The sequence below is a fragment of the Emydura macquarii genome, unplaced genomic scaffold (assembly GCF_026122565.2).
Source record: "Emydura macquarii macquarii isolate MOO-44397 ecotype Brisbane River unplaced genomic scaffold, CSIRO-AGI_Emac_v2 contig_306, whole genome shotgun sequence".
Classification (NCBI taxonomy): Eukaryota; Metazoa; Chordata; order Testudines; family Chelidae; genus Emydura; species Emydura macquarii.
The window spans coordinates 6,223,159-6,237,245 of NW_027130443.1; the positions used below are offsets into that span (position 1 = coordinate 6,223,159).

General features: G+C 40.7%; 1 protein-coding gene across 1 annotated transcript in view; it reads left to right on the forward strand.

Moving 5' to 3' along the window:
• The window catches only part of DOT1L (DOT1 like histone lysine methyltransferase), an 86,713-nt gene that overhangs the window by 57,990 nt on the left and 14,636 nt on the right, over window positions 1-14,087 (forward strand). The window contains 9 exon segments of the mRNA XM_067557769.1: window positions 255-296; window positions 1,880-1,963; window positions 2,851-3,085; window positions 3,584-3,697; window positions 5,916-6,007; window positions 9,475-9,576; window positions 11,132-11,269; window positions 12,126-12,251; window positions 13,332-13,816. Of these exon segments, the coding sequence (XP_067413870.1) occupies window positions 255-296; window positions 1,880-1,963; window positions 2,851-3,085; window positions 3,584-3,697; window positions 5,916-6,007; window positions 9,475-9,576; window positions 11,132-11,269; window positions 12,126-12,251; window positions 13,332-13,816 (1,418 nt within the window).

Genomic DNA, 14,087 nt, shown 5'->3' on the forward strand with positions numbered 1-14,087 from the left:
GGTGAACAGAGATATATAACACGAAGCTTTATAATAAGGATGTGCTGCACTGAAGATGATGAACCATATCGAGGCCTGAAATGTGTCCCACTGCACCACGTTTGCTTCTTTCCAGAAAGAATAAAATGGAAATAGCTTATCAAAGGGGAAAGTTGTCAGAATATCTGGAATTTTGTACTTCTGTTAGAAAACACTGTTTTATGCATCAGTGTATTCTGATATGTAGAGTGACTATCTTATCTTTCCCTTTTCAGCTTGAAAACTATTTTTCTAGTCTCAAAAATCCAAAACTCAGGGTAAGTTGTATTTAATTTTTTGATAATGTACTCAGAATAATGAAATATCCAATGTAATCATTTTAAGCATTAGCTTTATAGAGACATCAGAAGCAGATGGGGAAATATGTTTTGAGCTCATCGAGAGAAAATATCTGCAGATAGTTAATCATATTGGAATGAAGTAACTCGTGACTGCAGTTAGTGCTTTGACAGCACGTCCAAATAAATTAATAATTCTTAAAAATTAGCAGGGAAGCCTAGAGTCCTTGCAGTTTTCCACTTCCATTGTAGTTAAAGGATTATTAAATGTTAATTACATTAAAGACCAGATTTTAAGAATGTAATGATGGTTTAATTCCCTGTCTCAAAGCTGAATCTTGTCAGTTAGTGAGTTTGAAGGAGGGCACTCTCAGCTATTATTTTGGGACATATCATTCACTTTGAAATGTAACCTGTGTCATTGATCAATGTTTTACTGCAGTGCGGGGAATTCAAAACCCAGAGGTTTTTGAGATGTTGTGTTACACTTAATAGTACATATTAAATGTTGGTGAAGATGACGGTTTAAATGTAAACTACAAATGGCTTGTGGAGCTAGGCTTTTCTTATCCATCTAGAAAGTATCTTGCATTTGTGGGGCCTCTTAATGCTTTAGGGCTCAGTTGCTATCCTCCAAACCCACCCTTCAGTGGCATTTGAGATTGGGGTTAATGGTAGCTGTTAGGTTTGTGGTTTTGGACTGTTGATTTCAAGCTTGCAGAGGAGAGATTTTGACATTAAGCATGGAGAAAACCCATCACATTTTGTCTTCAAATATTTGTGAACTAATCACAAACTATTTTTGAGCAGTCTCCCTCCTCCTAATGAGGTACTAAATTGCCATAAGAGAGTTTGAGCTTGTCATAAGCCCATCTGACTGACTTTTACTTAGTTCCTAAAGATATTATAGACGATAGAATTGTCAACACGTTAAACCTCCTCTGGAAAGTACAAGGAAGTATGTTTGTGGAGTTTCATGTCCTTCATGGCCAGGCAGGACTCATGCTTTTTCATCTTGATTGTCTCATCTACAGTCCTGGCTAGAATTGAATTTAGGCTTTGTTTCAAAGACTTGATTCATGATTTGAAATGGAACAGCCCTTAAAGATGCTGCAGTGATACAACAAGCATGAAATGTTGGGTATAGATAAGGCCACTGATGTTTAACAGAGGCTTTTTTTTAGAAGTGCAAAGACCTAACTCATTAGGGTGAAAAATGCGTGGCCCTCCCTCCTTTCCTTGTGGTTGCCTATCTGGATAGATGCAGTTTAGGAGACTGGCATGGAATAGTGTAGCTCATAAACTAATTCAAGTTGTCTTCCTTTTCCCACCCGCTGTTGTCTGGAACAGGATAAGTCAGTGTCTTCCTGCCTAGTAGTAAAAAATGTTCTGCCATTTGTTAACATACAAGGACTAGTCACAGTGATTATCCTTGGCTATCCCAAAGGAACTATCTTGGCAAGATAGGAGCCTATACTTCAAAAGGCAGAATATAGGCAGACAACTATCTCTTGGACTTATTTGTGGATGTTTTTTAATGCCATCTTTTAAATTGTTTATAGGAGGAACAAGAGGCAGCTAGACGTCGTCAGCAAAGAGAAAACAAGAGCAACACAACTACTCCAACGAAGGTGCAAGAAAACAAGGTCAACTCCCTCTTGAATTTTCACACAAACGTTCTCTCTTTACTATCACACAAGCTTGTGATCTGCACCAACAATAAAGGCTTGTCTATGTAGGGAGATTGACCAGAAAATCTTTTCCAGAAGAGTTCTCCACATGGATACTTGGTTCAGGAATAAAAATCACTTTATTCCAGAATAATTAGTGTATTTGGTGAATGCAGTGATTATTCTGGAATGAAGTGATTTTTATTCCTGAACAGAGTATACACACGGGGAGCTCTTCTGGAATAATTTATTACAGAATAGATTTTTCCATTCAGTTTTGCCATGTTGATGTGCCTTTCCTCTCAAGTAGGGATTCCTAAACATTTTCATGGGCCGTGCCACATTTTAATAGTTTGGCATGTAGACCACCTGCATTCCTTTAATTGCCCAAACTACCTCCCTTCCCATTCACAATTGCCTAATGTCCCTTTTATAAGAGCAGCAGTTGCTCACATGGGAAAGTAATAGGAGGAAAGTTTTGAATGCGACTTTAGCTTTTATTTCAATGCAGTTTAGTAGCTTGAAATAAGGAGCCAGCTCCCTATGATCACCCAGCTTTGTACAGATCAGTTTGGGAACCCCTGCTCTGTAATGGGTAGATCTAGAGGAGAGGCAATGGAGTGTAATGAACATAGCATACTGGGTGCCAGGGGCAATTCTGATCCTAGATCAAACCATGAACTCTTTATAGCCTTAGGCAAATTACTTAATTTTTGTGTGCCTCGGTTTACCTTCTATAAAAAGGGGATTGATACTTGCTTATCTCAAAGGAGTGTTGTAAAAGTTAACTAATACCCTACAAACTATTAAATGTTGTTAAACTGCTAAATATTAAAGCCTTTTCTCTTTTAAAACTTCTTTAGGATTCTGGTGCTGAAGAAGAAAAAGTTGGGACAAATGCTGTTAAAAAGACATCTCCCACAAAAGCACGCAAGAAAAAGCTGAGTAAGAAAGGAAGGAAAATGGCAGGACGGAAGCGAGGGCGTCCCAAGAAAATGAATACTGCAAATACAGAGCGTAAGACCAAGAAGAACCAAACTGCACTAGAGCTTCTGCATGCTCAAACTGTGTCCCAGACATCCTCATCCTCTCCTCAGGGTAAGCCGAGGAATTCAGTGATTGTCAGTGGAAGAGCCTTTTCATATGAGTCTCATTAGTGTCCAAGAAAGTTTTTAGTCTTAAGAATGAATGCTCAGAATTCTTTATTCAACGATCACAGACTCTAAATCTCCTTTATTGTCAGATTCGCATACCCTCTCTCACTGTTTCCTATTTACACTGTGTCGTACCACCTGCTTTCCAGCTGGGATGATTGATGCTCAGACAGCTGGCTGTTAATGTTAATCCAGACTTCTCAGAAGGGGGGCCAGCAAATTAGTGTGGTTGGCAGAGTTTGCCTTCACTGATGTGTTGGGCAGAAATCCTGAGTGTGCTTTGAAAGATACTTGGAAAGATATGGTCTGTTGCATGTCAAGGACTTACCCAAGTTACCGGGTCCTGTGTTGTAAAACACACATTCCCTGATGGGAAAGGGCATCTTTCTCATTTGCTACATTTCATTGTTTAAAATGTGGTCTGCATTATTTTCTCCTCTAGATGCATACAAGTCACCTCATAGTCCATATTACCAACTACCTCCTAAAGTGCAACGGCATTCATCTAACCAACTGTTGGTGACTCCCACCCCACCTGCACTACAGAAGCTGCTAGGTAAGAGTTCCCCTCCTGATGCATAAAGAATGAAAGGAGTAAATAATAGGTTGATCACACAGTTTGCCATCTGGGCAGTGGTTGTAATGTATCACTTTGCTGTGATGTCAAAATTCAAGGCAAACTGAAACACTCAAGCATTAATTTTGGGGAAAGGAAAATATATTTTAAAGCAACAATGAAGCTCAAAATATTGCCAGCTGGAACTGGATTGGTAATGGGAACATTTCACCTGAGGTCCCCTAAAATCAATACTCTGGCAGCCATTTGGCCTTTGTGAAACTATTTGTGGGGAGGGTCTCATTTTTTTCCTTACATAATTAATGGCCCTAATTTCCCTTTGTTGGCAATCCCAGCAGAGGACTGAATGTGTCAGAGAGACCATTTTGCTCTTAGAAATGGTCCCTTCAGAATTAGGATGAGGTCCATTGGGATATGGGGGAAGGTGGCAGACGCATGCTGTATGTATCTTGTGGATAAATCAGATTTATTCTCTGTTGCGTTTTTAAAATGGGGTATTTCACCAGCACTAAAATACAAGTCAATAAAATGTCATTTTTAAAATTTGGACCATGTTGGCAACAATGTTGCTTGTTACAAGCACCTTTGCACTGAGGATGCTAAACCTATAATAACTAAGGAGAGGTTGTTCCTACAGTGAATCTTTGTCTTGCATACCTAACACTGCAGAAGTGAAAAGGGAAGGGTGCACCTGCCAGCCCTCTTCCTGCCTCGACCAATGTCAACATGTCTTTTCTTTTGCATGTTGCTAAAGTTGAAGCCTGGGTCTACATTTGTTGCATTTAGCTGGGTTTCAGCTCTCATTTGGCAAAAGAGAAAAGGGGCCTGGGTTCAGTAGGAAGCCATACTACTTTCCTAGACACACTGCTGGTCCAGAAACAACTCTGCATCATTTTAAAACAAGATGGTGCTTTAACTTAATGAATAAGGAACATGGGGGGCAGAATTCCATTTTCCCTTAGGGGTGAACCAGAAAGCAAATTAGACAAATAAAACCAGATGCTCTGTGGATTCTGGAGGACAGTGAATCTACATGGTCAGGGAGTCTGTTCCAGGTATAAAAGATGGTCTGAGGAAAAGACGTGGAGTTCCTTCTGAGGGGAAACCTAGGGAGCATTAAGGTGACTGAAATGGCCAAGTATAGAGAGCAACGAGGAGTGAGTTCTTTACAAGACACAGTGCCTTGAAGGTTAGGAAAAAATTGGAAGCCAATGAAGGGATGTACTGTCATGATGGGAGGGGTGCGTGAGAAAGATAACTTTAACATTGGCTTGAGGGATAGACTGGATGCATTGTGATTAGGGAGATTTAAAAAAAAGAAAATCCAGGGCATGGACCAAGATTATGGCAGTGAGTATGGAGAGGAAGAGAGATCATTTTGGGGTATTGTAAAGAACAAGTAGAGTATATTAGCTGTTTAGCTGTGAAGGGGAGAGGGAGCAGAATGACCCCAGGCTGAGAGACTGGAAGGATGTTGGAGCACTCTGAGTGCACTCATATCATGATTATCATGGGTAGCCTGTTTTATTGCTCCTGTTTGCATTAAAGTCCATTAAGAAACTCCTTTTTCAAAACACATCGTCAGGGCCCATCAGCTTCTTTGTCTGCTTCCTGAACATGTGCCATTAGAAGTGTTAAAATGGGGCACCTAATCTAGGTGGTTAATGGATGAGACACAGACCAGCTAAAACTCTAAGTAATATGCTATTGGAGAAAGTTTCAGGTCCATTTTCCTAAAACATTTTTTTTCCTTCAAAGAAAAACACATTACTGGAATAACCATTCCTAGAGCAAAAGATGGTACAAAACGGAGTACTTAAAATAATACACAGCTTGCATTGTAACTAGGAGCTTTCAGCATTCAACAAATTAAGCTCCAGAGCAGGGGAAGTCAATTATTTTTTGTCAAGGTCCAAATTTCTTGGTCAAGGCATAGTCAAGGTCCAGTCTCCAGAGAAGGATTTTTCACATCGCAACAACAGTAATGATAAATAAATAAGATTTTTGCGATCCATTTGGCAGTTCAGTTTTGACCCATGGTCCGCCTATTGATTACTCCTGCTCCAAAGCTTCCATGTACATCATAACCCATGCAAAAGGTAGTAGGGAACAACCATGGTCCAAAATATGAGCGTTCAATTGTTTTTTCTCCCCTTCTTCCCAATAAAGTTGTCATTTCCACTCATTTCTATTACAGACTCTTTTAAGATCCAATACATGCAGTTCATGGCGTACATGAAAACTCCTCAGTACAAAGCAAATCTGCAACAGTTACTGGAGCAGGAAAAGGTGAGATTTTATTTGGTCTCCTGACAATTTCCAGCTGTGTACAGCCTCCCTTCCCCATCCAGGGATGTTTGAGAAAATATCACAGAGACCCAGAATTCCAGATACGTGTTTACCTAATTCCACCACAGCCCCTGACAGAGTTAAAGGCTCTGCTTAAGAGAGATGATGTCTTTTTGGTTCAGGCACAGTACTGAGACTTCTGTGTTCTGTTCTCAGCTGTGTCACTCATTTACTGTGTGACCTTGATCAAATTTCTTTGTCTCTCTGTCCCTGTTTCCCCTGTAAAATGTAAAATCACCTTTTTCACAGGATTTCAAGATTTAGTTTGTTAAATTCTTTTTCATTAAACACTGTTGAATATGGTTGAGCTATTTGCCTGAATATGGGATCACCTGTACAGATGAAAATAAGGGTTCTCCAACACTGAACAATAGCAGACAGATAATAGGAATTTGAACTTTCAAGAGAAAAATAGTGCAACACTTTAAAGCACCACAGTTTCAGTGTCAACTTTCCTTGGTGAGCTTCAGGAGAGGAGGTGACCAAAAGTTACATGAAAACATAACTGGTTTGGAAAAGACAATCCCAGTCAGGTAATGTGGCTCAGTAAATCCTATTTTGAGATCACAGATGGGTCATATCGGACAATAAAATTGAGCTTAATGTAGAGAGAATGTAGAGAATATAATATAGCCCTTACTCTGGTTTTCTTGAATAAAGTGTCCATTAAAAGCTAGTCTGAGTCAAAATGCCGACTATAGTAGTGTGTGCAGGAATTGCGGTGAACCCTAGACTATAACCCTCAAACTAGGCTAACATCAAGATGGCTTGTTAACCTTATCATAAATGGAAAGATATAAACCAAAAGTAAAGGAAGAGCTAACAGTCACACAACGGATTAGATAAGAATATTCTTAAGACCCTTGAATAGTTGTAGGTGTTGAGACTCTGCAATGAGGGGCATGTTATAAAAACCTAGAGAGATCTATGTAAGATGCTTGAGAGCCTAATGGAAAGTGTTACAAGTATAACATTTATTATGCATGAGTTCCAGTTACAGCTGAGCAAATAAGTATTTGGTGCAGTAGCGCAACCAAAAATATCTAGGAGAAAAAACCTGGTTTGTTTTGAACCAAAACTGATTTTTGTTCCTGTTTTTTCCCTGAATGAAATGAAAAACAAACTTTTTTTTGGGTTGATTCCAACAAAATATTGAGTTGAACTGACATTTCTGAAACTTTTCAGGTTTTCTTGGCCAAAAATATTTGACAAATTCAAGCTGAATTTGCAAATAGTTTTGGTGCCCCAAAAATGCATTTTGGGGTAAAATTAATACTTGTTGACCCAAAAAAAAAAAAAGTCTCCCAGCTCCACATGCAGTATTTTTTTGCTGCAGTAGAGCCATTTGTCCAGCAGAGGAAGTACAAGTTCAGTATCCATTTCTTTTCCTTCTTGATTTTGCCTCAGTTAGGAATTAATTGCAAGCTTGAGACTATTAGTATGAAGCCAGATTAATGGTTCCTCCACACATCTCTGCCCATATAGTTCAATTTTAACTGTCAGTAACTTGGGTCTTCCATTTCTAGGCCTCTGGCAGTCTCGGAGAAGAATGCTGCTGGATTATTCTTATGATGTGGTGGGGTTTTATGAGATGCTCAGTCAAGCGTAATAGCATGAAGTCACCAAACTGTTTCACAGATTTGATAGAACTTACACTTTCTCTAACCCATATGGGAAGGCTGGTGTTATCCCCTTGCTGAGAATGGCCAAATATTGCTTGCTGCATTCATCGCGTGAGAAGGGCTTTGAGCCATTATCGATGAGGCTTGCCAGTCCCGTACCACTTTGGCTTATGCCCCTTAAGAAACAGAGGACAAAAAACCCTTCTGGTCATATGCTTGGTGTCAGGAAAATCATTTTGCACAGCCTATTGTGCTGTGTATTGGGATTGTGATTTCAGACTGTATGGAGGAGGGCAAGTTGGTGGTGGTATCGGATGCGTTTTGTGAAACTCTATTTGTAAGTCATCGAGTGTAGCATTGGGCAAAATCACAAGTTAAGATTTGTGAAATCTGAATCCAAAACAGCTCTGTCTAAATAACTGGTTCTCCTGTATGTACTGGTTTACAGTACTGCCTCTGACCGTGTTTCATTTATTACGAAAACCTTTTTTTAATTTAAGTTTTTTACTGAAGCTTCACAGCAAGATGTTGTGACGTGCTAGTACACTAATGTACTCTTAAATGGAACTATCAGCTACCGTACTGGCTATAACACTGAATGAAATGGTGCGTGTTTACAGCATAAGTGATTTCACAGATTCACGTAAGCAATGGGTTTAGTGCCAGGATGATTGTGCAGTTCTCCCTTCCCGAAATTCTTGGAGTAGGTGACAGAGGGATTTTGTTTGTGGTCGAATTTAATACCCCTGTATTTTTTCCCCTTCTGTAGAACACTGCTCCTTAACTGTCCAGATGGTTAGCTCTTGAGTGCAAGACACCTTCTTTTCCTCTTGGCAGTGAATACTCTGCTTCTGCAGAACTCTCGTCTAGAGCTGGGAGAAAAAAAGGAAAGAATCACAAATTTGTGGCTCCTGTTCCCCTCCACAATCCTCTTGTTTTTCATAGAAATTGAAACTCTTTGGCCAGTTCTACTCCCATCCTTTGAGGGTCTAGGGAGCGTGAGAGACTGGGACAGAAAAGCAAAAATGTAAGGAGTCCTTGTGGTGAACTGGTGAATATTATGTGCATGAATTGTCCTAGAAATCAAAGGGAAAGCAGGTAGTATAAGCAATTGTATATTAAAAATAGAGAGAGGCACCTCAAGGAGGTGACTTAACGTATTTCTGATTTTTCCGTGACATACTTTCATTTGCTGAAATTCCTTGAAGAAGGTCCTGTGAGAACTTTGAGGTTCTGTGTTTTATTCCCAGTGCAGCCACGGACTGTGTGTGTCCTTGATTAGTCACTTAATCTTTGTGCTTCAGTTTCTGCTCTATAAAATGTGGTTGATACTTCCCTGTTTTTCAAGTGTGAGTTGCTGAGATCTTATCCTGATGGAAAGATAAGTGAGTTGCTGAGAGATTATCCTGATGAATACTACCAAAAAGCCTATAAATAATGTACTTTGTTTTAAAATATAGTTTCACCCACCATGTTAAACACTAGCAAACACTGCAGAAGCTAGAGATAGAAAAAGATCTATGAAGTAATCTAGTTCCTCTTCTCTTGTAGTGCATTCCTAACTGCCCAGTCCAGTTTTTAATATTTCAGGTGATGAGATTTCATCTATTTATCTTGGAAGACCATGGCACAGTCTAATAGATCTCACTGTTATGAGAGGGTTCCTAATTCTTGTCCGTGTAGGCATCTATAGCACTGAAATGCTAATTGTTGAGATGGAACTTCCCACACATACTACATTGGGAGTTTGACATAAACTTTGTTGCTTTTTTCTGACTCTTCCAGGAAAAGAATGCTCAATTACTGGGGACAGCACAACAGTTATTCACCCACTGCCAGGCACAGAAAGAGGAAATCAAACGGCTCTTTCAACAGAAACTTGATGAGGTATGGTTTGGCCTAGTGGAAATGGACTAAAAATTAATATTTGCTTAGAAATAGCCTTATTAAAAAATTAATAATCCAAGAAATTCTTGAAGTGTTACTCTGGCTTTTGCATCTTGGGTTCTTTCCCAAAGGTGGCCACACAATGGAATTATTTCCTTCTCTTGTCGCAGTCCATTTCTGTTACTTACGTCATAGCTTTACCACTCTCACCACCATACCTTGATCCCAGAAGGGGTGTTAGTGACAATCCTCGGGGATGGTTTTCCATTAAGTAACAAAGGAGTACACAGAAAGCACATTCATTTTCCCCAGTTGAATAGATCTCCCAAGTCTGCCTAATCTTTCTCCAAAAAGTACACTCCTGCACCTGGGTGATCCACAGGCTTTGGTGCTGGTGTTGGCATTATGTCACTATGCCATTTTATTTGTGGCTTTAAGACCTTATGCACCAGCCACTTCTACTTATGAAGGGGGAGAACAACACACTCAGAAATTGAACAAAGGGATCAAATTAAAATCTCTTGTCACCCCAGAAGCAGTGATTTCATTCACCTGCAGTATAAAGATTGACAAGCTGCTCTACTGTTCTGATACATAATAGTGGTGGAATTAATCAGTAACTGCACATCTGGAGAACTTGTTCACACTCACCCAAACCAGGTCACATTCCCCCATTACACACAGCATAGGCTTTGCTGCGCTGTCCAGCACGTGTCTAAGCTGTATTGAATGCTCCTGTGTTTAAGACACTGGACTGCAAGAGATCTGGGTTCATTCAGTTCCTGGTTCGGTCAGACTGTGTGAGACCTTGGGTAAGTCATGTAATTTTTGGGCCTCAAATCTCCACTTTATACATGGGACAATATTTCTTCCACCTGATGTCAGTCTTCTCTGTTTAGCCTGTGAACTCTTTGGACCAATCTTGTACAGTCAGACCTTGGTCTCATTTGAGGAGTCTTTGCTACTCTGATACCACCAATAACATTGGGTGTCACAGTAATATAACACCTAGCTGTATTATCCAGCTCTTTTCATTCATAGAGCTCAGTGTCTCACAAAGAAGCTCAGTATCATTATCATTTTACAGATGGGGAAATTGAGGCACAGTAGCGTCCTACTTCCCTACAGTGGCTCTAAAAAGCATGGGGGGGTGAAGTGGGACAAACAGGTGGGTGCCACACCACCTTAACAAATGCAGATAGTTCAAAGGCCTACAGAGAAGCATGCTGCTTCTCTGCATAAACAGGTGATCATATGGTCCAACTAGGGGTTAACTCCTGGGTTGTATTCCCAGCTTTGCCACTGACTTGTGACTGCACAAGGAATCTCATCTCTCTGCCTCAATTCCCCATCCATAACGTAGTAATGATGATGGCAATAAACTGCCTCTCAGAAGTGTTGGGAAGTTTTAATAATGCCAGTAAACGTGGGTCGAGTCCCCTAACAATGGGCAATATAAAAACGTGAAGTATTATTACTGTGTATGTGCCAACTGTCTGGGATTGGAATACTGAGTCCCACTTGAATCTGACCCTTTCTCCCCCTCATCCTGTAGCTGGGAGTTAAGGCTCTGACGTATAATGACCTGATTCAGGCTCAGAAGGAGATTTCTGCTCACAACCAGCAGCTGAAGGAACAGACAAAGCAGCTGGAGAAAGATAACAGTGAACTCAGGAACCAGAGCTTGCAGCTGGTGCGTATTCTGCTTCCATCTGACTAGTGATGTGTGAGCCAAGTGATGGCCATGTTATATACGGAAGGCAGGTCACATACTGCTATTTTCCTTTTTATATCATAATGAGAACAAAAACTGAACGGAAATCTTAGTTCTTTTAGAGCCTAGAAGAATGTTCTCCATGTAAAGAATGCTATGCTTCTGATGGGAACAGCTCATGTGTCCAGGTCCGGTGCTCACTGTCTGGTTCCTATGCCATCTGTAGCTTTCCTCTAGCCCTGGACCTTTTGACTTCAAAGAACAGTTGCCAGTTGCTTTCTTTTCTTTCTCTTTTCCCCGATCAGAACACATTTCAAAAGACTGAATCTTGATCCAAAGGGTGGTGTGGGGGGCCATTCTTACAGAGATTTTAATTTAAAACCAGAAGTTTTCTGAAGTGACAGCTGATTTAGGTGGCCTCGACCTCATTCACAGCACTCAGCTGTGCAGAGGTGCTCTGCAAGTATGGGTTAGCAGTTTGAAGCGATAGAACACCGTGGCCAAGAAGTTTGCCCAGTGCTCGTTTGGCTGTAGCTATCATCTATATTTCTGTCCCTTTCAGCAGTTCACACAGTTAATATGAGGGTGGGGATGTTTTAGGGATATTTTGAGTAATGTTAGCCATATTAGCTCCATCTCCAGCTGCATAAATAGGGACTGGAAACCAATTTTTCTGTAAAGCTGCAATGTTTGCCTTGAATTGAGAGCTAATTTTTAATATGATGGACATTTCCCTCCAAATTTCAGTTGAAAGGAGGATGTGATTCTGCCCTGCTCCACTGATAGTTTGGAATTATGAAACATCCCACTGATATAACCTTTAATGCTCTTGCAGCTTAAAGCACGATGCGAAGAACTGAAGCTGGATTGGTCAACTCTATCGCTGGAGAGCTTACTGAAGGAAAAGCAGGCACTGAAGAATCAGATTTCCGAGAAACAAAAGCACTGTTTGGAATTGCAGGTAGAACAGGGAGCAAATATAGTGCCACCAGCTTGAAGTAGTGTTCAGTCAGTATTCCAGTTAGGGCACATGTTACTGGTTTTGTTTGCATAACATGACAGTGGAGCATAGATCTGGTGGGTTCCATTGTGGTATTAATTAATGACAAAATTATTAGGAAGTGGGTTGGTTACAACTAGGAACAACAAAGCTGCAGATAATCTTTTGGGTATATTAAGGGCAATTAATGGAAGTTAGCTTGGCCTCCATTATTGCTCTGATCTACTGAACCTGAGTACTGGTTTATTAGCAGTTCTCTGCATCCTTAAAATGATTTGTCTAGTGAAAAGGAAGGTCCTACTGGTTTTGTTCTAATTTTGTTCTGTTCTATGTACACTGTATCTCCTGTGTGCTCTGAGATCTCATGTCAGACATCCCATCCCACAAACATCTTACCAAGAGGACCTTTCTTTTCACAATGGGGTTGGTTCTCCTGGCTTCACAGAAAGCAGTAACCCAGTCCAAATGTGTTATTGGACGCATGGTTGGACACTTTTAGTATGGGGTGTTTGCGCCCCCTCTCCCCACAATCCAGGGGCGTTAAATTAGGCCGTATTTTTATTTAAATCCGACTTTTTACAGACTCTTTATTGAAAGTTGTCTGACATGCTCTAGAACAGTGTTTCTCAACCTGGGGGTTTAGAGGGGTTGCCAGTGCAGAGCTGGTATTGGGGGTGGCAAGAAAGGCAATTGCCTGGAGCCACAGGGGCGCCATGAAACTAAGTTACATGCCTCAGCCCCGTGGGGGTGGGACTCAGGCTTCAGGGGTACAGTATTTTGGAAAGGTTAAGAACCACTGCTCTAGAAGATGTTTCCTAGTAGTCTGTTTGAATATTCTTTTTTTTTTTTCTACCTGTACCTTTGTTTCACAAATCCAGAGCAGTGTATTGAAATTTGTTTTTTAAATCATAGATTGTTTGCTTTGAGTTATCACCAAAAAAGGGGACACTTTTTCTGAGAAGCATCTGGAAGGGAAAACTCCAAAATGTGATATAATTCTTAGGTACAGTCTTTAATCTTTGTCCTCCTCTTCGTTTAAAGATCAGCATTGTGGAGCTTGAGAAAAGTCAAAGGCAGCAGGAGCTCATGCAGCTGAAATCGTATATGCCGTCCGATGAGTCTCTGTCGGTACAACTACGCAATAAAAACCGTTTAAGCCGTGAGCCTGAGGCTGATCACGGCCGATTCCAACTTGAGCTCGAGTGCTCTAAATTTCCTATGCCCCACATCAATGGCATGAGCCCTGAACTCTCCATGAATGGCCATGCTACTCCCTATGAAATCCATAATACTCTTAGTAGGCCCTCTTCCAAACAGAACACCCCTCAGTACATGACTTCTCACCTGGACCAAGAAATAATTCCTTGCACCCCAAACCACAGCAGCAGACAGAAGGTGGACAAGACAGCAAGCTTGTCCTTACCTGATTACACCAGGTTTTCCCCAGCTAAGATAGCCCTAAGGAGACACTTGAATCAGGACCATACAGTCAATGGAAAAGCAACAACTAATGAGATACACCAGAGGTGAGAGTGGTCAGTTCCTGTGTTGGGAAATGTGGTAATGCTTGTTGTATTGCTGGTAATATATCTAGACAGCAGAAGAAAATAGCACAACAGACTCTCTGCCTAGATTTTAAAGCGGTAAAGTTTTGTGGCATAGGCATTTAAGTAGAAGTCAGTGTATCCAGCAATGCCAGTTGATCAGGTAAGCAAGACAATAATGTCTTGAGTTTGTAACAGGAAATCATTTTGGACAAAGGGCACTAGAAGGAAAAGTTGACTGTGTACATCTTTG